Here is a 24,509-nt window from a genome sequence, read left to right on the forward strand (position 1 = left end):
CTGATCGGTATATATGTTTATGTTATAAGATACACATATAGAGCATTGTGTTATGAAAAAAAAAAGTTAAAATAATTTTTGTATGCTGAGTGCAGCGAAACGTGGTTAGCACGTGTTAATATTGTGTACACTAGCAATGTAAATGTGATTGTTTTTTTGGTATTACACTTATTTTATTTTAAGTGACTCTGTCTTGCTTCTTACAGACCTGACGCTGCATGTGCAGAGCAATAAAAGCCGTTGATTTATGAAATGTCGTCCTGTCTGCTTTACATGGGCCTACACTGAGTCAAAATCAGCTCACACAAAGAGAGAAAAAAAGTTTCAACGCAAAGTACGAAGGAAGTGGGGTTACATATACAGCACGAGATCACAGCATTTTTTTTCAAATAATTAGTGTGTGTTTCAGTATGTCTACAGTTCTGTATATGCCTGCATGTCCACAAGGTTATTTTAAATAAACAAACAACATCAGGGCAGAGATTAGTCATTTTTCTAATATTTAGTGTGTGTGTGTGCGTTCGTGTGCGTGTGGTGCATTTTTTTTTCCCAGCGTTGATGCAGCTGCAACAGTTCTTTAAAAAATGTTTTCTTAGTTTACAGTATGTGTCTTTTTATACTGTAGTGTGTGTAAAATATCAGCCTTTACAGTGTAATTACTGTGGTTTAAGTTACACCAGTTAGAAAAACTGATCTGCTAGATACCAGGAAAAAATGGTGGCTTTCAAGAAATATTTTTCCAACACTGTACTTATGTTTCTATGGCAACAGCTGCCCCTAGTGGTGTGAATGTATCATTTCAGGGTGAAATTTGGGCAAACTGGCATGTCACCCATATTGATTGGCTCATGGCAGTCATGTTTGTTGATGTAGGAACTTTTCCTGACTAACTTTTTTAGAGGACAATACAAAGATAACATATAACCAAGATTCACGTCAATCGGCCAAAGGGCTCATGAGGAGTTGTTGTTTAAGCGTTTTACGCAAAATCCAACATAGCTGCCATACCATGTGACCGATCCATTTTTCCTTAAGTAGAATCAATCGTGGACATGTGTACACTATGTACAGAATTTCACAGCTGTACTATTTACCGTTCATGAGAAGACTTTTGAATATTGTCCAAAATTTTCATTAAATCCAAGATGGCTGCCACACCATGTGACCAAAGGCCGCCATATTGACCACGACACAACATCCTATAGTCTTCTACATCCATGTCAAATTTCGTGCGTTTTGGTGCAGCCGATAAGAAGATATACGCAGTTTTATAGCCAGTTGCGTATGTTGATGATGTCATGCAGCGTGGACGCCATGATTTTCACAGAAGTAACTTCCCTTGAACAAGCGTAACAGATGACCATACAGAGATGTTTTATTCCAATTTTTGTTTCAATCGGATAAGCGGTTTCAGAGAAGAAGATGTTTGAATTTTGATGATTATATATATATATATATATATATATATATATATATATATATATATATTTTCTTTAACAATTTTGTTTATTAAGAGTGATGACAGACCAAAGCGCCTTCGAAATTGAATCCAGGTTCGGAGACAGTGAATAACAAGTGGGTTAGTGCTATACTGAGATGGAGAAAATGGGATAGAAGAACACAATAGTGCAGACACTGAGGATGCTTTACACGAGGCTTCTTCTAGATATAACCATTCAGGCTGTTCATGTTGGGGGTGGACCTGTAACCAATACAGCATATTACGGATGTTGGCGGCCCAATAGTAAGAGTGGAAGTTCGGAAGACCTAGACCTCCGCCTGGTCTCAGTCTCTGAAGATAGTCTCTCCAAATTCTAGGACTCTTTCCATTCCAAATAAATGATGAAATAATGCGATCTAAAGAAAGGAAGAAAGCTTTAGAAATGAAGACTGGGATGCACTGAAAAAGATAAAGGAATTTGGGAAGCACGTTCATTTTGACAGAGTTGACCCGGCCTATCAGCGAGAGGGGTAGCATAGGTTCAATCGCAAGAGCGAACAGAAGGGGAGAGAGTGGGCAACCCTGCCTGGTGCCACGACCAAGCGGAAAGCTTTTTGAGAGAGTACTGTTTGTTCTTACAGAGGCCAGGGGGGAGGAATATAGCAATTTAATCCATGAAATAAAATTTGGACCAAAGCCAAATCTGTGGAGTGTAGCAAACAGGTAGTTCCACTCAACACGGTCAAATGCCTTCTCAGCATCGAGAGAGACTAAGACTTCCGGGAGTGGAGAAGGAGAATATGTGTAAATAACATTGAAAAGTCTACGAATGTTAAAAAATGAGTGTCTTCCTTTTATAAACCCTGTCTGATCAGATGATATTACAGAGGGGAGAACAGTCTCGAGGCGATGGGCAAGAGCCTTGGCAAGGATCTTGACATCCACAATTAGGAGGGAGATAGGACGGTATGAGCCACAGTCCAGAGGGTCCTTGTTCTTTTTTAACAGTAGTGTAATACATGCTTCACGTAGTGTCGGAGGCAAAATTGCACATGACAGGGAGTTTGAGAACATAGAGTTCAGAAGTGGAGACAGTTTGGTGCTAAATCTTTCAAAAAACTCTATGGGGAAACCATCTGGGCCGGGCGATTTGCCACTCTGCAGAGAACTAATCGCTAGAGTTATTTCTTCCAATGTTAGAGGTTCCTCTAAACCGGCCTTGGAAACTGGATCTACCGTGGGAATACTGAGATTTTCAAAGAAGGAATCTATTAGAATGGGGTTGGCAGGTGACTCTGATGTGTATAGCAAGGAATAGAATGATTTAAACTGGTCATTTATCTCCACCTGATCTACAGTGGGGATTCCTGTTATGGTATTAATTTGCGTAATAAGGTGAGAGGCTGCTGATTGGCGAAGTTAGTGTGCTAGTAGTTTACTGGCTTTATCTCCATATTCATACAATGCATGTCGGGATTTAACCAAAAGCTGTTCAGCCTGCCTCGAAGAGAGAAGATCAAATTCACTTTGAAGCATTAATCGCTGTTTATAAAGAGCAGGAGTGGGGGAGCTGGCATATTGCTGGTTTGTTTGTAAAATTTGGTCAGTTAGCTCAGCAATTCTCTTATTGTGGCGTTTATTAAATTGAGCAGAGTAAGATATAATTTGGCCCCTCAGATAGGCTTTCAGTGTTTCCCATAGGGTGGATGGGGAGATGTTTGGGGTGGCATTAGTTTCAAGGAATTAGTTTCAAGGATTTCCGAAGATATGAACTGAACAAACTCTTGGTCTGAGAGCAACAGGGTGTTAAAGCGCCAAGATCGCAGTGAAATTGGCTTATTGGGAAAAAAGAGCTCCAGGACTAGGGGTGCATGATCAGATATCACGATGCTCTGATAAGAGCATGAACAAATAGAAGGAAGCAGTCTGCTATCTAGAAAAAAATAGTCAATACGTGAGTATGACTGATGTACAGGTGAAAAGAATGAATACTGCCTACCAGTAGGGAACAAGAAGCGCCAAACATCTGAAACTTTGTACGTATCAAGGAAGTTACGAATTACTTGAACTGATTTTGGGGGGGGGGGGGGGGGGGGGGGGGGGGTTCGCCTTGTAGATGAACGGTCTAGGCTGGGGTTCAGAGTGCAATTAAAGTCGCCCCCGAGAATTAAGTGATGGGAATGCATGTCAGGGAGAGAGGATAGGAAATTCTTAAAAAATTGACTGTCATCGAAGTTGGGCGCATAGACATTAGCCAGGATTAAAGGTGTATCAAAGAGCTTGCCCTTGACTACTACAAAGCGGCCTCTCGGGTCAGCCATCACCTCAGAAACAATTAGAGGGATAGATTTATGTATCAAAATTGCTGCACCTCTATCCTTGGCAGTGAAAGTGGAATGAAAAAGCTGCCCTACCCAACCCCTGCGCATCCAAAAATGATCTGAGGGTCTAAGATGAGAATCCTGGAGAAATGCAATACCCACATTAAGTTTCTGGAGGTGGGACATTACTCTCTTGCGCTTCACAGGATGATTGAGCCCTTTAACATTCCAACTAATGAAATTGATAGGGGAACCACTGGTGTTTAAAGTCTTAGTGGCAGCCGTAATTTAGAAGGTAGATAAAAAAAATTGTACGCTAATTATCAGTGGCGAAATATTAATTAACCTCCCATGTAGAGTCCCATATTCAGGATGCCTCTGCACTACAGCAGCTGGCAAGCCTGCTGAAAAGAGAAGAGACAGAAAAGAGGAAAAAGAAAACAGATAAGTAGAAAGACACAAAGAACAGAACCCTAACCCCCCACCCCCCAATACCACCTAAAACAAGGTGGCAGCTTACCCACATTGCAAGAGTGCTAGGTTAACCTAAGATACACTTAGTCTTCTGTGGACAATCTAACAGGAGACCCCTAGCTGAACTATATCTATGAACAAATGCAATCCTTATAAGTAATGAATCGATAAGAATGTATTGCCATCTCTTCAAACATTAATAAAATAAGTAAATAAATTGCAATGTATGAAACCCACTCAATTTTGCAAGATAAAACAAACATTTTGCAATGTATGAAACACACTCAATTTTGCATGTTAAAAAATAATAAAAAAAATAATAATAAATAATAACTTCTAATGTATGAAATCCAGTCAATTTTGCATGTTAAAAATAAATAAATAAAATAATAATAAATAATAATTTGCAATGTATGAAACCCACTCAATTTTGCATGTTAACAAAAAAAATAAATAATAATAACTTGCAATGGATGAAACCCACTCAATTTAGCAAGATAAAACAAAAAGTTTGCAATGTATGAAACTCACTCAATTTTGCATGTTAAAAAAAAAAAACGCACCTAGTCTATCACATACGTACTATAGAGCAGTCATGACTGTGAATGAATGAGCCTCACCATCTATAACACGATTTGCAAACATGTTATTATATGTAAATACGTATTCAATTTTGACAGATAGGTTAAGGAATATGTGAACAACGCCCAGCAAAGTGGACCAGGAACCACAAAATAACCCGAGCTGCATGCACTGTTCTCAAGACCACGCCAGTCTCTCAGCACGTGATGCAGCTCTGGCTAAGTAAGCAAGTGCTACTGGGAATTGTAGTCTGTTCCTTCGCCTCTATCTATATAGCAATTCACAACATAGTACGTGAATAATATACAAACATTTTAAGGTGTAGTAATCAGAGGGGAGGGGGGTGGAACAGAAACCCCAGAGAATAAACCGGTGATTTATTATTATTATTATTATCTTTCCCTCAAAAGCATAAAACGTCTGCATTAAATCAAACACACATCCACCGATAATTCACAGTACCTTATTGCGAACTTTCGGCCCCATTAAATAACAACACTTAGCTATTTATTAAGCCTTGGCTGGATCACGTTCGAGAAAAAGTTCTCCGCGGCTTGCGACGTGAGGAATACCTGGTCTGTTCCATTGAAAGATACACGCATACACATAGATTTATGTATCAAAATTGCTTTTTCATTCCACTTTCACTGCCAAGGCTAGAGGTGCAGCAATTTTGATACATAAATCTATCCCTCTAAACCCTGCAAGAAATTGGACATGAACTCGGTTGGATTGCCCTTTTCCACGCACTCTGGGATCCCGACGACACGAAGGTTGTCACGTCTTGAACGATTCTCCAGATCATCAATTTTCGCTTGCATTTTCTCATTCATAGCAAGTAGATTTGCGTAGTATGTTTCCATGGCGTTAAGACGGGTGTCTATGTTTGTAACTGCTGCCTCAACCTCGTCTACTCTCTCGCAGTAGGATGACAATGCAGATTGCAATGGAGCAATGTCCGATTTAATTTCAGCTCGCAATATCTCAATCTCCCCTCTGAAAACTAGTCGAATGCTCTCCAATGTTACGGGATTCGCATCACACTGGTCAGGGCGTGGGGAGGCACTATCCCTATCATCAGACTCGATCAGTACGAGGCCTTCTGTGACTGGCTTCTTACTCGGAGGCCTTGGCATTATGCGTAAAAAAAAGAAAAAAAAAACTATGAAAACGATAAAGCAAACAAACAAATATGTCAAAACTATCAAATAAAATATAAACTGATCTATATTGATTTGGGCTGGAAATTAGTTTTCAGATAAATATGGAGGTTTGCAAGAGATTATTCTATAATAGTAAGGAGCTCCCTTTTTATTCTTCTACTCCATCAGACGCCACCTAGAGGCTCCCGATGATTTTATATTTTTATGGTAATTTTATGACATTAATTAATGTGGTTGCCATACCACAACAGTTAATCATGGACTATCCCTCAACATGTATAGCAATTTTCAGAACTCTGCAGTAAGCGGTTTCCGATACATAGGTGTTTTAACAAATTCCGCAAAATCCAATATGGCTGCCGAACCGACTATCCTCCATAGGCATCTACCAGTGTACCGAATTTTGTGCGTTTTTGAGCATGTTTTGGCAGAAAAAAATAAAATAAATAACTAGAGTTGCGAGCAACTTTATGGCTTCCAAGTAATTATTGTGAAATTTAAGTGCATTGGTTATTATAAATGAAGCGTTATCATCACAACTGGCTAACTGTGTCAATTTTGGCCCACATATTGGAATTATTGGTTAGTAGGCTATTTAAATTGTATTTGGATGCACACAAAATTCTAAATAGTATGCAGTCATATAGACTTTGAAAATAATGCATATGAGGCTAACATTGTTCTAAATTCTAGATCACTCTTTGTTTGAGTTTGTGTGCGTGTGTGTGTGTGTGTGTGTGTGTGTGAGTGTGTGGTGCCCTATTCTACATTTTGCAATATAAAATAAAGTCTACAGCATGTGTTGGTTTTTGTATATTTTATTGCCACTATCATTTAATGTGCATTTTTTTAAAGCAATAGAAAGTGATAATAGTGTAACGTTAAGCTGTCGGGTTCCTGGCAAATACACAATTCACCATATTTAATTGTGACCAAACCGCTACTAGGACATAACATGTGCACAATTTATGAGTAACACCACTCGAATCCTATTCCGAAGAATTATAAACAGGACAGAGGAGAGAAGAAGCTGGAACAGAACCCAGAGAGACAGGACTGGTTCTTGTATATTTTAATGACACTATCATTCAATGTGCATTTGTAAAGCAATAGAAAGTGATAATAGTGTAACGATTGGTTATCTGGGGTGCCTGGCTCCATTGCCACATATTCGGAATTTGCGATTGTTGTTTTATCAGTTTAGTCTTAATAATTATAACTATCACTGAAGTTATGAAATAAAAAAAGACGCCATATCAGTAAAACGAGTAGTGCTTTTTTTTTTTGGCTTCTGTTCAGCTACAACAGCGTTGTAAAAAAAAAATGTGATTACAGAACATTTGTGTACAGCCTGAGAAGACTGTAATTTTTTTCAGATTCTTTGTTTATCAGTATTGCCTGCATATCCATGAGGTTATAAGTAAACAAACAGCATTACGGCTAAGAAGGATGGAAGGAGAGCCCTCCATTGCTGTCGGAGGAACCGGCAGCCTTTCCCTTGCTGTCGGAGGAACCGGCAGCCTTTCCCTTGCTGTCGGAGGAACCGGCAGCCTTTCCCTTGCTGTCGGAGGAACCGGCAGCCTTTCCCCTGCTGTCGGAGGAACCGGCAGCCTTTCCCTTGCTGTCGGAGGAACCGGCAGCCTTTCCCTTGCTGTCGGAGGAACCGGCAGCCTATCCCCTGCTGTCGGAGGAACCGGCAGCCTTTCCCTTGCTGTCGGAGGAACCGGCAGCCTTTCCCCTGCTGTTGGAGGAACCGGCAGCCTTTCCCTTGCTTTCGGAGGAACCGGCAGCCTTTCCCCTGCTGTCGGAGGAACCGGCAGCCTTTCCCTTGCTGTCGGAGGAACCGGCAGCCATTCCCCTGCTGTCGGAGGAACCCGCAGCATTTCCCTTGCTGTCGGAGGAACCCGCAGCCTTTCCCTTGCTGTCGGAGGAACCGGCAGCCTTTCCTTTGCTGTCGGAGGAACCGGCAGCCTTTCCCCTGCTGTCGGAGGAACCGGCAGCCTTTCCCTTGCTGTCGGAGGAACCGGCAGCCTTTCCCCTGCTGTCGGAGGAACCGGCAGCCTTTCCCTTGCTGTCGGAGGAACCGGCAGCCTTTCCCCTGCTGTCGGAGGAACCGGCAGCCTTTCCCTTGCTGTCGGAGGAACCGGCAGCCTTTCCCTTGCTGTTGGAGGAACCGGCAGCCTTTCCCCTGCTGTCGGAGGAAACGGCAGTCTTTTCCCTGCTGTCGGCAGCACTACCTGCACCACCACACCTGCACTGCCTGGGGATTCCTGTATTGGATCACCTGGGGGTCATTTGTTGTTGACCTCTGGGGAGTTGCTGGGGCTGGAGGAGCCAGCCTTGAAGTTGCCAGCCTTTTCACTGCTGCAGCAACACGAGCCCCACCGCCCAGGGATGCCTGCCTCGCTCCGCCCAAGGATGCCTGCCTCGCTCCGCCCAAGGATGTCTGCCTCGCAACGCCCAAGGATGCCTGCCTCGAACCGCCCAAGGATGCCATGGCCGCTCAGGGATACTACATCTGGATTGCCTGGGGTTGCCTGCTGCTCCGCATCGCCTGGGGTTGCCTGCTGCTCCGCTTCGCCTGGAGTTGCCTGCTCCCCCCCAGAAGCCATTTGGCTTGAAGCCTCAGGAGTGGTGTGCATTTCCTGCAAGAAACACACAGACTAACCTCCTTTTTTCAGGTAGGAAATTACCTGGGTCCCTGATGGTGCTGGCCCCTGTCCCCGAGGGGTGAGGTGCTTTTGCCTTGCAGCGGGCAGTCCCACCAGCAGTGCTCCAAGTGGCCACACCAGGTGCACCTGAGCCACACTTCCCATGGTTCCACCCATGGCTGTTCTTGCCGGGGTGGCCGCTGCTGCTGTTGCTTCTTGCGGCCGTTCCTTCCCATATTAAAAAAAAAAAAAATAATAATAATACTTCTTCTCAAACAAAAAAAACAAAAATAAGGCACCCACAGTACTGCTCCTAGCCCGAGTCCTCTGAGGCGCTGTTTGATCCCACGCGTGGCAGGATGGCTGATGTGGTGATGTGTGGGACGTCAGGTTCCAGGAAAGCAGTACATCAAAGCCAGAATGCAGGGCAAAACACTGTGGCTGCGCAGTTTTTTTTTTTTTTTTAAATAAAGACTTTTCAAAACACAAAATAAAAGGGCACAAGGGCCAAACAAAACAAAGCTACAATACAGGAAATAAACAGAACAAATACCTTAACAAAACAAAGGTAGCAGTTGTTTTCTCTCAATGCTGTCTTTCTCCTCCAAACTCTCCAAACTCCAACCAAACTAATGAGCCTGGAGCTGGGCTTATATAGCAGGTTGTTAGGAGTTAATTGCACAATTAACCCTTAAGGCGCGTCAGGTCCAATTTATTTTCACACGCGCAGTTAATTTTAGACGCGCTGTTTAAAAGTATTTTTTTTCCACAGTCAAACGGGTTTAAAAGGCCCTACATATCAACAAAGCACTCATTAGGCATCTCCAGCCACGCCCCACCTTTTCGTTCGCTATCGCTTTCACATATGCTAAGAAATAAATAATAATAATAATAGTCGTACATACCGATCAATCATCTCCTGATCACTCGTTTTATCACCTCCTCAATAATGCGATCCAAGTCATTTTATTATAACATCTCAAAAAAGCTCTGCAAATGTCTGTGATATTCTCTGAGTGCTGATGCAGTATCAGCCAGCTTGTTTCCTTATGACCACCCCTATCTGATGCTAGGGGCAAGTATGACTATTCATGAGATACGCCCTTTTTCTTCGGCTTTTCGAAGAAACCCGTTTTTTGCTTTTGTTTGATGATGCCGGACAGGGTCCGACATTGGAACGGATAGGAATAATTGCAATGTCGGACCAGGTCCGACATAGGACCGCAAAGGGTTAACAAATCAATAAACTCCTAAACACCTGCACCTGAGCCATCATCCCTGGATGGGAATTAACCCCATCCTAGCCAAACACTAATTCTAATTCTATACTGCATTTTAACTAATACACAGCCGGCTCTCAAACAGCAGTATACACAGAATCTGAAGTTTTTGTGACTGCTACAGCATAATTATAGTCATGCTGTTGACATCTACAGAGCTGGGTTGAACCCAGTGCAAAGCATGTGGAAAAAAGTACAATTTTAGATATATTTCATTGATAAAACAAACATTTGAAGAAGTTCTAAATCCAATGTAGCAAGTATCAAGTTAACTTCTGAAGAATTGTCCCATTAACTGAAAATGTGTTTTACCCTGCATTTTGTAGCATAACTACAATATATTGGCTTCTAAATGTTTTAAAATAATGTTTCAAGCATGTAATAACAAACATTTGCAATACCTTTTATCTCTTTTCTCCTGGCATGCCTCCCTGCTTCCTATTACAAAGTGAATAAAAAAAATATTGCCATTTATGCAAACTACTCAAAATTACCTCAAAGTGAAAAATAACTAGATTTTTTTTCCCTACCAAAAACTGGATTACTGTAATAACTGAAATTAGACTACCACAATGGAAAGTCATTAAGAAAGCAAATGTTGTGGCAAAAATCATGGATGAAATCAAAACTTTGACCCAACTGCTTATCACAAATTACAAACATGACCCACAGATCTAGATGGACGCTTGATCTTTTAGCTCCGATACTCACTAGCTATATTTTCTTGTTACCTCCACTTTACTTAATCGCTTGTATTTTTCAATTATTTTAAAACATGGCTAACAACCAGGGGACTAAAGACTGCCCGCTTTTTACTCGTTCTCATAAGTCTGCCAATGCTAGGAAGACTAAAGATCCTTCTCAGGGCCCGGTAGAACTACCAGAAATTTTAGCTGAGCTGAAATCTCTTAGCTCCAGGTTTGACACTAAATTTGATGTGTTTGACGGTCTCCTAAATGCTATTGTGTCCTCAGTTACTACTCAAGAAGACTCGCTAACTGAGATAGTTCAGAGAATTAATGTGCTGGGAACACACATTGAAACTGCGGAGGAAAGGACAGGGTGGCACAATTCGAGGAGAAAGTGGACGATATCGAAAACCGGGGCAGATGCAAAAACATTCGAATCGTGGGCCTGGCTGAAGGGGAGGAAGGTTCGTGCCCCTTGTTTAAATATCTGCAAAAAATGCTGCCTGCCTGGCTTGATCTGCCCTCGGATCGGCTGTTTGAAATAGAAAGAGAGCACAGATCCATAGGGCAAAAACCAGGAGCTAACCAGAGGCCGAGGAGCATCATAGTACGCTTTCTAAAATATCTCGAGAAGGAGGCCATTCTGAGTGCTTTCAGAATTAAACAAGAGGTTTTACACAAGGGCACAAGGCTGATGTTTTTTCAAGATCTGTCCATGGAGGTGCTACGCAAGAGGAGAGATTTAGCTGTGGAGAGAAAAAAGTTCACCAATCTCTGAATATTTAGGGGCTTTGCTTTACAGTAGGGGTGCTGCTATCCTAATAAATAAACATGTTCCCTTTATTTTAGAACATCAAGTTGCAGATTCAGAGTGCAGGTTTATTCTAATTACGGGATCTCTCCTGGGCCAACATATTACAATTCTCAATATTTATGCTCCAAATGAGGACTCCCCTAAATTTATGTCTGATATGGTCACTCTATTCAGTCAGCACTGTAGGGGTATGGGATTGATGGCAGGCGACTTTAATTGTGTACTGAACCCTAACCTTGATAAATCTTTTGAAGCTCCTCTTTCTAATTCTAGAGCCTCTAAGACCCTGAATTCTCTATGCAAAGAGGTCGGTCTTACAGATATCTGGAGAGAACTAAACCCTAGAGTAAGGGACTACACATTTTACTCTAACCCACATAAATCCTATTCCCGTCTGGATTACTTTTTTATTCCTCATAAATACACTCACTCAGTATCATCATGCTCAATTGATTCCATAGTTATCTCTGATTACGCACCTGTTTATATATAAATAACTTTAGATAGTTTTACCCCCAAGACTGCCTAACTCTATGAAGTCTGCTTCCATTAGTCTCCTACAAAAGAAAGATAAAGACCCACCAGAGTGCTCATCTTTTAGACCCATATCATTGCTTAATGTAGACTATAAAATTGTTGCAAAATTATTAGCCCGGAGATTGGAGTCACTTCTCCCAAAGGTGATTAATCCAGATCAGACCGGTTTTATTAAGGGAAGGTACGCCTCTGATAATATCCATAGACTATTGAATATCATTGATAATATAAATAAACATACTAAATCTGCAATGATTGTGCTGAAAAGTCCTTCGATAGGGTTGAGTGGGATTTCCTTTTCTTAATACCTGAAAAAGTTAATCTAGGTCCTAATTTTATAAAATGGGTTAAATCAATGTACTCTTCGCCGCAGGCTCAAATACTTACAAATGGTATTTTATCACAGAATTTTTCCCTTAGTAGAGGCACACGACAGGGGTGCCCCCTGTCCCCACTTCTCTTTGCCTTGGCAGTAGAACCCCTCGCGGAATCCATTAGATCTTCGGCTACAACTGATGGTATTTTAGCAGGTGACAGTGACAAAATATCTCTTTACACTGATGATATTCTCTTATATTTAACAAACCCTGAAAAATCGATCCCTGGTGTTCTTAGTGCAATTGATCAGTATAGCATTTTTCCTCCAAATCCAATGCCTGCCACTTGAACTCTCCCCCTTCTGAAAATCAGTGGGCTCAAGCAGGTTTTAGGTACCTTGGCATGTTTATTAAGCCAATACTTAACAATATTTTTAAAAGTAACTACTCCCCTTTAGTTAAAAAAATTAAAGAAGATCCAACAACCTGGACCCATCTTCCAATTTATTTTTTGGGGTGAATAAATGTGATCAGGATTAATATCCTACCTAGATTTAGTTATTTATTCCAATCCCTACCTTGTTATTTATCACACTCTTTTTTTAAAGAGATCAGTAAGTTCATATCTAAATTTATTTGGAACAATAAAAAAACAAGAATTAAGTTTGCAACTTTACTAAGCCCGAAGAGAAGGATGGCCTTGCCCTGCCCAGTCTCGAACTATATTATTGGTCAGCTCAGGTTAGGCAGATGATGGGGTGGCTTTTAGATCACCAAGATTCGCTTTGGATACAAATGGAATCCTTGTCAAGTCACCCTATCTCTCTGAGATCTCTTCCTTTTATTAATAACTATAAATCTTGGGTCTTGTAACAAAATCATTTGTGATGCATAATATATTACTTGCTTGGAATGATTGTAGAAAATTTATAAAATTACTAAAATGTGTTTCGGTCCTCTCCCCCCTCACTCTCAACCCAGATTTTCCACCCACTCTTCGCAATATCAGTTTACAGAATTGATTTGATAGTGGTATTCATAATCTATCCCCCTTGTTTGAGAAAAATATTCTCAAAACATTTGCTGAAATAAGTAGTGAATTCAGAATACCCAACAAAGATTTCTTTAACTATCTTAAAATTCGACATTTTATACAGTCACTGACTCAAAGTAATACATTTCGTTTCCAAATTGATGACATTGAAAAACTTTTACTTAATACTACCCTTATGCCCAAAATAATTTCTGAAGTTTATATGATTTTATCACATAAGGTTACATCCTCTTTTTTGCCCCTGAAACCACTTTGGGAGGCTGATCTCAATCACCCTATTGAGGATACACTTTGTTCAAGAATTTGTGAGAAAATTCACTCTCCATCAATATCCAACAATGTCAGAGAACTTAACTATAAATTCATTTTTAAAACTTAACTCACTCCAGTTCGACTCAATAGAATGTCAGCCGAATATTCCCCAGTATGTCATAGATGCAATTCTGCACTAGGCACCTATATGCATCTTTTGGCACTGTGACAATTGAAACATTATTCATTTGGCTATATTCAATTTTAAATTTGACATGTCTCCACTTTTGTACCTTCTGGGTATAGAGCCAAATTTAGTACTAGACCCTAATCGTGAAAAAACTATTTGACATGCTGGCATTTTTAGCAAAAAAGTCCATCATTTTACTGTGGAACTCAGATACAGCTCCCTCTCTTAAACTATGGACTTCTCAGACGTCAAATATTTTACCATTAGAAAAATTATCATATGATCTGTGCAACAGATTGGATACATTCTGGAATATATGGTCTCCTTTGTGGGATTATATTGAGAGTGGTGCAGCTGTGTCTAACTAAAAGATTCAATTAGCTGTTGATGGCAGGCACCTGGTGATGTTGCTTGCCCTGGATAGCTACTTGTCTGATTGGCCATGCAGTAAGAGAAAGGAGGAATGCAGCCACATTCTCATGCAGGTCAATTAGTCTTTTAGCTACCCCTGTTTGAAATAAATGCAAGTTCACTTGACATGCAGATTGAATTGTCATATGTCACCCAATTACAACCTAGATTTCATGAACATATACAATATAAACACCATCTGTGTCACTCTGAATAATTAAATATTCAGGAAATTAAGACAAAAAATAAAATAAGACACAAGTGTGCTTATTTACAGTGACCTATCAACCCACACTTAAAGGTTGCTGAAAAGAAAGCAGGCCATAGCCACAACAACTAAAAGACTTAAATATGTCAAGCAATCTAGATTACAATGATATTTTGGAAAAAGAGAGACATGTCTTTGACCCTGTGGAGAGTGAGGAAGACTATGTGGAGAGTGAAAGTCTTCATGTGAAGTGTACTATTATTAAAGATGACGGGAGTCAGAGTATAAACAGAACAAACCTTGTTTTATTAAGGCGCCTCCATTACAGTTACCCCCTCCATCCCCTAGATGGCGGTGTTGTAACATAACACAGTAATCCTATGTTAACTCAAAACATCCTAACACTACACCCCCCTTTCTCGGATTTGTTATAAAAGTTTCTAGTTCAATCTATATTTTCTTTCTTCTTTCTTTTTTATATGTTCAGTCTCTTTGGTGGGACTGAAAGTCTACCACTTCTGGTTCTCACAGCAGACTCCACACTTGACGAACTGGTATCCTCAGATGTAGGAGGTGCCGCTTGTTCTGGTGAGATTTCTGTGAAGTTATCAGCAGCCTGCTCCTGTCTCATTGGGCAAGCCGGTGTGACCACTAGCTGGCGTCGATTTCTCCGGACCACTCCCTTGTTTGTTTCAACCACATAGGAACGTGGGGTGTCTGCTTGTTCAATGACAGTCCCCTTTGATAGAGGTTGCTTTATCCAGACATGGTCTCCAATATATAATTCTGGTAACTCTTTTACTCCATGCCGGCGATTAAAGTCACTTATCTGTCGATTCTTGATTTTTTCATCTTTGTCTCTGAATTCATTAAGGTTTGGCCACTGTGGTTCCAACTGGGCTGAAGACATTGGTAGTGTAGATCTTATTTTTCTGCCCATAAGAAGCTCTGCTGGGCTATATCCCTGTCCCAGGGGTGTTGACCTATATGCTAACAGTGCTAAATAGGGGTCTTTCGTCTTTTTAAGCATGTTTTTGATTGTTCTGACTGTACGCTCAGCTTCCCCATTGCTTTGAGGGTATCTTGGGCTGCTTGTATTGTGCCTAAAGCCATACTCCCTAGCAAACAAGGAGAAAGTTTCGGCTGAGTACTGGGGTCCATTATCCGACATAACTTCCTCTGGAATTCCATGTCTCGCGAAAATGGATTTGAGATGTTGTATCACCTCTGGAGAAGTTGCATTGGTCAGTTTTGCTATTTCCACATATCGTGAATAGTAGTCCACTACTAAGAGATAGGTGTGGTTCTTCCATTCAAACAGGTCTGTGGCAACTTTTTGCCATGGCCTTTTGGGAAGTTGTGAGGCAATCATTGGCTCTGGACGGTTATCTCTCTCTCTACAACAAATGTCACATCCCTTCACTAAGTCTTGTAGCTGTCGACTAACCCCCGGCCACCAAACAGACTGTTTTGCACGCTCTCTGCACTTGGAAATCCCCTGGTGTCCTTCGTGGATCTTATCCAGTATCTCCTGTCTAAGAGAGGGTGGAATTACGATTCCGCCCCCCTTCATAAGCAGCTCTTCACTTACCGACAGTTCGCCTCTCTCTGCCCAATAGGGTTTTAAGAAAGCAGGTGTTTTATGTTTTTCAGGCCATCCTTTTATGCAGTAATCAGTAACCTGTTGGCAAACTACATCTTTGGCTTGTTGAGTTTTGATTTGCTCCAAGCGGTCTGTGCTGGCCGGAAGGGCTCCTATTAACATATCAACATAGATATCGATTTCCTCCTCCTGTGTATTCTGTTCAGGGGACAGTGGCTGTCTCAGGGGTGCCCGTGACAAAGTATCTGCGGTGATTAAGTCTTTTCCAGGAACGTGCGCAATCGTATACATGAATCTGAACATTCTCATTCGGAATCTCTGGATCCGGGGTGGGAGCTCGTCCAGATTCTTTGAACCAAGCAACGCAATTAAAGGCTTATGGTCTGTTTGTATGTGAAATTCCATCCCCACTATGTATTCGCTTAGTCTCTCACATGCCCAGGTCACTGCCAGGGCTTCCTTTTCTACTTGAGCATACTGCTGCTCTGTGTTTGTGAGAGCTCTGGATACATAGGCAATGGGTCTCCAATATCCATCTGGCTGTTTTTGTGTTAAAACAGCTCCAAGCCCATATGATGACGCGTCAGCTGCCACTGTTGTTTCTCCCTTGGTCAATGTGCCAGTGAATTGACCACATACTTTAAGCTGGTTATTGCCAGGGCCATATAGCTTCCTATCAGTTCTTTTTAGAAGCCCATCTCGCTGCTGGTTATACTCTATCTCAGGTATTGCAGTTACATCCGTGCCAGTGTCAATCTTAAGATCTAATTCTGTGCCATTTAAGAGAAGTTCAGCTGTCCAGGTTGTGCTCTGAGTTTTGTCATTTATCAGTCCAAGGAATATAATATCCTCATCTTCCGATGGCATTTCCTCTTGGATTATACTGATATTTTTGGTTGATTTGCAAACTGTTGCATAGTGTCCAATTCTTAAGCATTTTCGACATTCTGCCTCCCTGGCAGAATTGTTTTTCTTTTATTGTCGTTGTAAACTTATAGTTTTGTTTTGGCTTGCTGTTGAAAGTCTGCATTTTTCTACGTGCAGTGACAGCGTCTACATTAGGGTTAGCTTCTTCCCCTTGAAAATTACATCTGAGTGCAACTTGTTGTTTTTTTACTATTTCGTTTTGTCTCGCTTGGTTAACTGCTTTTGCCAGGGTGAGATCGGGGTCCAGCTGCAATCTTTCTGATAGTTTACCATCAGACAGACCTAATACTAGCCTATCTCGTATTAACTCCTCATAAAGATTCCTGTATTGACAGTGTTTAGCTAAACCATGTAGAGCAGTAATGAAGTTATCAACAGTTTCCCCTTGCTCCTGCCGTCTCTGGTTAAACTTGGCTCTTTCAAAAATTGTGTTGCGCCTTACAACAAAGTGTGTTTCTAGTGCTCTTTTAACCTTGTCGTAGTCTTTCTTATCGTCTTCTGATAAATGCAGTGAGCCCAAGATATCGTCTGCTTCATCTCCCATGGCGTAAATTAATGTGTTTACTTGAATCTGTGAATCTTTTTCACGTAAACCCGAAGCTTCTCTAAATCGCTCAAATCGGCGAATCCATTTCAGCCATTCTTCAGTTTTATTGAAAGGAAACTTTTCCGGTGGCACTATCTGAAAAAGCGCCGCCATTTTAGCCGTGCGTCTACTGCAAGCCTGTGTGTTTACTTAATATGAAAGTCTCTTTTCAGGACTCACCCAGCGGTTTCTTCTCTCTCTCTCTCTCTCTCAGTTTATTTTTTTCACGCTGGAATCGCTTTTCTGTTCTTTTCCGCCCACTTCTGTCACCATGTACTATTATTAAAGATGACGGGAGTCAGAGTATAAACAGAACAAACCTTGTTTTATTAAGGCGCCTCCATTACAGTTACCCGCTCCATCCCCTAGATGGCGGTGTTGTAACATAACACAGTAATCCTATGTTAACTCAAAACATCCTAACACTACATGAAGAGCGAGGAAGACCCTGTGGAGAGTGAAGACAAATTATGTGGAGAGTAAAGAAGACTATGTGGAGAATGAAAGTGATCATGTGGAAAGTGAGGGACCTGCCAGTGATTCATTGGAAACAGCTGGCTCTTCAAAGGACTTTTTATTGGTTTATGCTAACAGTGATTCACATTTTGATGACTCCAAAACACGCATCCTGTCTAAGTTTGCTAATGAGAGAAAGGAGAGTAATGTCCGGGACCTGAACAGTGCAGCTGCCAGTGGCTTTGGTGAGTTTTCAAGTAAAAACAAATACAGTTTCTGACGTAACAGTGTTTTTATACTTCTTGAAAGAAAAAAACACATCAGGTGGCTCAGTTGCAGAGGTGTAGGGTTATTGTTGCTTGTACACTTCTAGTCACAGAACACCTACCACAAATGTCTTAAAGCTGTAATTGAAGCCAAAGGTGGTCACACAAAATACTGAAACAATGCCAATACTTTTGTCAAGACTGAGCCTTGGGGGACTCCTGTTGAGGGATGGTGAGGTGTGGAGGTTGAGCTGCGCAAGATTACCTGGTTTATGTGGTCAGAGAGGTAGGAGGAGAACCAGAGCAGTGCCAGATTCCCAGGTCAGCGAGAGAGGATAGGAGAATAGAGTGATTGACAGTGTCAAAGACAGCAGAGAGATTGATGAGAATTAGGACAGAGGAGAGAGGCAGCACGGCAGAGTTTAGTGAGTTAGTGACAGACAGGAGAGAAGTTTCAGTGGAGTGAGAAGAGCAGAAACCAGATTTGAGAGGGTAGAGCAGAGAGTGGTTAGACAGGAAAAGGGAGGGGGTCCGGGGCACATAGGGTGGGTATGTGGCCCTGGAGCAGGGAGGAGAGGTCAGTCTGAGAGGGGAGAGGAGGAGGAGGGAGAGTTAGTAGGGGAAACAGAGGGTGTTGGGGTTAGAGCAGGAGGAGGTGGAGTGGAGAGGTGTTAAAGAGTTTGCAGATATCAGAGATTTTAGAGGAGAAGAAAGAGGCTAAGTCGTCAGAGGAGATAGAGGAGGGAGGAGAAGGTGTAGCGAATAGCTTACGGGGGTTGTCAGTGAAGGATTGGATAATATATTGGAATAGGATGATTTATTGAAAAAAGGTATTCCAGGGTAGGGGTACCAGTACTTATGTCTGCAAATGTACATCCTAGGAGAATATACATCCTTGGCCTTATGTGTGTCTTAAAAGCTTAGTCTTCTTAATATTAAAATGATCACGTTTGTCAAAAGAATGTGCTGAACTGATAATGACTTTCATGGTTAATCCATGCTCTTTAGAGCACTAACCTCATATGGTCAGGTGTCAATAAATACAACCTGTTGGTTTTTATTGAATTTAGCATTGGGACGCTTTCTTTCCCTCGGTGTGCGGTTCTGTTGTGTGGCATGTTACTTGTAAGCTTAATTGTTTAACACATAAATGAGGTAAATTATTGTAGGGACTTACACTCATCTTATTCAACTATCCATAAAACTAGGTGAAGAGGGCAACAGTTGTCCACCAAAAAGGCAAAGAATGGATAGTGGATCATCATCAATTTCAGAGCTGCTGTTAGTAGAAGAGCCAGGAGAAAACAATGACAAAAGTTTTTCTTGTGAAAGTTCTGAAGCTGAAGACTGCAGTTCATATGAACCAAATGAGGGAGAAGTATTGTCAGATACAGCCAGTGTTGATGACTCTCCTCTGTATGATGGTGCTGTCTTTTCAGTCAGCAATTTCAACAGTACATTCATTGCATTAGTACAGCAGCATAATGTTTCATCCCAAACTACTGACAGCATCTTGAAGCCATTGAAGCTGGCTCTTCCTCATGGAAACAAATGTCCTTCATCAAGCTACACATTTGAGAAGTTTATATGAGCTTGGATTTTCTTTTGTAAAACACTTTTGCAAAACAACATGCCACAGCTGCCAGGTTCCCACAAATGAAGGTTTGTGCGCAAACATTTAATGCAGGCTATTTGAACATAATGGGTTAAGTGAAGAATCCAGCACATTCTGTGTAATTGATCTATTTGAAGAGGTCAACAGATTGATTAAAGGTAAGAGTATTGTTTTTAAAAACTAATCATAACCTGTAACAAACTAATGATTACAATATTTTCAGTTACAAAAACAAAAACAAACAGTGATTAATAGTCACTTAATAAATTAAATTCTGAATATGTCAGATGATCCCAAGAGTTTTGTGATATAGCAATGAGAACTAAAACATTCTGACACTTATTTTGGCTTAGTTATTCAAAGAAAGCTATGTAGCTATGTTCTTATTCACTCAAGGGATTTGCATGATTAAGTTGAAAAAATTGTTACAGGAAATCATTGAAAAGTATACAGAAGAATATATTTGTTTAGAAAAAAGTTGATATAAAAACAAACTGAATAATTTTATTAATATACATTACAGGTATTTTAAGAATTACAGAAGTACATAAACTGCACTGTTGTGGCTCCATTGTTTCTAGTTGAAGTTTAAAAGTCTTAAAGGGACACTATTTTTTATCAAGGAAATGTTTACCAAGAGAAATATTTATCTTTTTCAGGAAACTGGAAGAACATGCATGACTTCACAGTTAACTTTGTACATCAGCCAGATATTTTAGATGGAAGTGTGTATCAAACTCACAGTGCTCTTGCCAGACTAGATGGCAGTTTTCCTATTGCTCTTTATTGACATGTAGATAGTGCTTGTGCTTTAAAATTGAAAAATATATCGCTGTGGTCCATTCAAAGCTTTACAGTGGAATTACCCATAGGCTTGAGGTATTCTTATGAAAATATGTTGTTGTCACGGCTCTAGTATGGTAAAAAGAAGCCAAATATGTTGTTTTTTTCAGGCAAACTTTGTAAAAGAACTTAAGGCTCTCCAAGAAGGGTTCTATGTTAAGGGGATCCCTAATCAAAAATTCAAACTTTTTGCAAATGGACAAGTAGCTGATCTGATGGCAAAAGGGCCATCTCTCAATTTAAAATCCATTTGATTGTACTGTGTGTCTTCAGCCAGGAAAAAGGTTAGCAGGCCATGGAAATAAAAGGATATACTTGTATTCCTCCGATGGCTTTCCTAGAAGGAATCAAGCAGACTCTTTGTTGCATGCTCAACTGGCATCAGAAACAGGGGAAGCTGTATTTGGAATTACGGGACATTCGCCTGTGTACAACTGTGACAAAGAGCGAATGAATGTGAATCAACAATCTCCCTCTCGACCGGTGAGAGCACTGTACAGCAGGAATTGCATGCCCCGTACTGAATGTTTCGGCAGTTCAATCCGGGGGCAGTTGGAAGCCGGACGTTCAGGAAAGGGATGGCCTCACAGTACCAGGAGTCCTCGCCCTAGTATGGTAAGCAAAGTTTCAGTCATGAATTGGAGGAGACATGATTGAACTAGCTATCGGAGGGGGCGGGGCTGAGGGTACTTTAGGGGGATGTGATGCCATAAACGGTTCCTTTGTTGTGGTTGATGGGAGGAAACGAGGACTGTTTGTAGCGAGAGTTAAGTGTTTTGTGTTTGTTTTGCAACCGTGTGTCTCTTGTCATTCTCAGAATAATTAAGCACGGATCTGGGAGCTGCAGCCTGGGGCCAGCGATTCACCCGGACTTCACCGCACCTGCACTTAACCAAGCATCACTGTTTCCAGCATCGCACCTGCACTAAGAGCACACACTGTCCAGAGACATGTCTGTGTTTGTGTTGTGTTTGTGGTTTTTGTGATTATTATTTCGGGACTGCAACCCCTTGTTTTGACGCTGGAAATACCCATTGCTGGGTAGAGTCAGCTGTATTATTTGAGCCCGGTTTTGTGCTGGCAATACCCATTGCTGGGTAGAGCCAGCTTTATTATTTAATTTGTGTTCAAGAAATAAAAAGGAACTTGAACCATGAACTTTGTGTTTGTCCTTGTCTGGAGCACCTGCATCACCCTTTCACTACGCACTACAACCCACACGTTCACAACCGAAATACCCAATATGTTACCTCTTGACAATATGCACCACGTCCTTGAAGGTGAATACATCAGATGCCTTACTACATGGCTCAAGGGGGATTGCCCAAGTGAAGTTTCACTCATCCATGAAAAAGAAAGGCTTTGTTTGAGACTGAAAGAAATGTGTCTTCCCCATGATTTCAACAGAAAGCTCAGATAATTTGAAGAGTTTAACAAAGCCAGTGAAAAACAGCTACTGTTCCTCCATGTAGGACTGCCAATTTTTAAGGAAGTACTTCCCAGTGATTATTTTTAACCATCATGTCCTACTTGTCACTGGTGTATGGGCTTTGAGTAAAGGTAACATAACAGACAGTGAAATCTCTGTGGCAGAGGCAATGCTCCGGAGTTATGTTAGACTTCTTCCAGTCCTGTTTGGCAATACAGAGGGAATGTACAACCCCCACTGCCTGATCCACCTAGCCGAGCAAGTGAGAGGGCATGGGCCTTTAATTCTCCATTCTGGATTTGTTTTTGAGTCTATGCTGACACATCTTAAGTGTTTGTTCCATGGCACTTGTGGTATATCTGAGCAAATTGTGAATAAACTGGCCATCGCTCAAAATGCTGCAAACCATGCTCTGGCAATTGCTAAAGGCAATGAGGATGCTACTAATTTTGTAGAACACCTTTTGAAACCTGAAAGTACAACACAATTGGCAACTCTGAATGATGCTGTCAAGTTTTTCCAAACATTTAAGCTTGAAATACCTCACATAGGAAACATTATCGAAGGGTTCCCTGCCAAAATGAGCATGATTGCCCAAAGGATGGTGAAAAATTGTGAAGTTTACCACAACCTCATCTACACCAATAAACTCTGTGAGTTATTTAGTAAGTTTTGAAGAAGATGATGGAGAGATCGGTTTTGGTCAGGTGGAATATTATGTGAAAGATGGCAATAATGGTTGTGCAGTAATTAATGTTTTTGGAAACTTGCACATTAATGTGTGTCAGACAGGTTGTCAGAGCCCAAAGATCCTGTGATAAAGGTGTTTTTGACATCAGGATTTCTTGGATGCCAGTTCACTGCTGTGAAGAATACCAGGGATTACAAGATCATCAACTGTTCACAGATAAAGAGCAGAATTGTTTTTGTACCTTGTGATAATGATGGTGATGATGGGTATGTTTCAGCGGTATTTAAGAGCTATCAGCATGATTAGGCTTCCAAGCCAGAATGCCTGGGAAGCCAAGTGTTATTGATGGGATTATTATTAGGCTTCATAGCCAGAATGGCTGGGGAAGCATATTATTATTGCTGGGATTTTTTTTTTCTTCCGCCAAGAAACCCTTAAAAGGTGTATAAAATGAAAACGGTTGCATGAAAAGCTGATCGGTTGCGTAGTATGATGGCCATGTTGCATAACATCATTAACAAACATCTTCTTCTGGGAAACCGCTTATCCGATTGAAGAAAAAAATTGCATACATGATCTAATTATGGTTGTCTTACACTTGTTCAAGGGAAGTTGCTACAATAAAAAATATGGCTGCCATGGGCCAATAGGATTTCAGCAATGATCAATTTGCACATATTGCAAAATATATCAATGGTACAATGCAGTAGACTCAGGAAATTTTGTATAATAATAGAGACCTATGGAAAGTAATGTCAATAACTGAATGAAGCAGATTGGTCACATGGATGGCAGCCATTTTGACACTGCCCACATTTTACACAATCACCGTTGCATGGAAACTCTTCAAAATTCACACAGTTGACTTCCTGTCAAGAATATGATCCTATTTAGGATCCCTGGTAGAAATCTTGCACAGGATCTTTTACAAGAACAATGTCCTGGATGTTGAACATCCTCAGCATTTAGGATTGGTATAGGATTGTAATAGTATCCTAAATAGGACCGTATTCCTGACAGGATTTTGGCTAGGGTCCTAGTCCTGTACAGGATATTAACCAAGATCTTATTCCTATACAGGATATTGACCAGGATCTTGTTCCTGTACAGGATCCTGTAGGGATCCTACACTATCTTACAGGATCATGTGCAATATTTCTACCAGGGCAGGACATTACCAAGATTCTGTTCCTATACAGGATTCTGACCAGGCTCTTGTTCCTTTACAGGATCCTGTTAGGATCCTAGATTTCTACCAGGGTATGCATTTATATACAGACATACTATAATCGAAATTACATGAATAAATAATCATTTGAACAGAATGGGCTTCATTTACAATTGTTTATAAAGTCTAAGTGCTGGCACAAATCACACAGATACTGCTTTTCAAAATATGCAGTGCACTTACTGCATTGTCCGTCTTTGCTGCATCACCATCTTGTTTGGTAAAATATGCAGTAATTCCAAACATTATTTTCTGTCCTGCATGTTCAGAAATCTTACTGAATTTCTTAGAAAAACTTGTAACTTCAATACAGCTGCAAGTACCAACTAAGAAACACAAATAATACTGCAACATTTAATACTGCAACATTTAATTGTTATATGTATAGGTTGATTTGACCGCATCTTGTCAGAATAGGTATGACAGTATTTTATCTCACTCATTTTTGCAGCTACGCAATTCTTTCTTTGTCAGGGGAATT

The 24,509-nt window shown here is 40.9% G+C and overlaps 1 protein-coding gene across 1 annotated transcript in view; it reads left to right on the top strand.

Annotated features, from left to right (window-relative positions):
• Window positions 1-21,830, top strand: part of si:ch73-173p19.2 (V-type proton ATPase 116 kDa subunit a 1) — a 233,250-nt gene extending 211,420 nt beyond the window's left edge. The window contains exon 21 of the mRNA XM_059013885.1: window positions 21,498-21,830. Within this exon, the coding sequence (XP_058869868.1) occupies window position 21,498 (1 nt within the window). The 3' untranslated portion in view covers window positions 21,499-21,830. The remainder of the gene's footprint in view (window positions 1-21,497) is intronic.
• The last annotated feature ends 2,679 nt before the right edge of the window (window positions 21,831-24,509 follow it).

Source organism: Acipenser ruthenus, chromosome 3 (genome assembly GCF_902713425.1).
Source record: "Acipenser ruthenus chromosome 3, fAciRut3.2 maternal haplotype, whole genome shotgun sequence".
NCBI lineage: Eukaryota > Metazoa > Chordata > Actinopteri > Acipenseriformes > Acipenseridae > Acipenser > Acipenser ruthenus.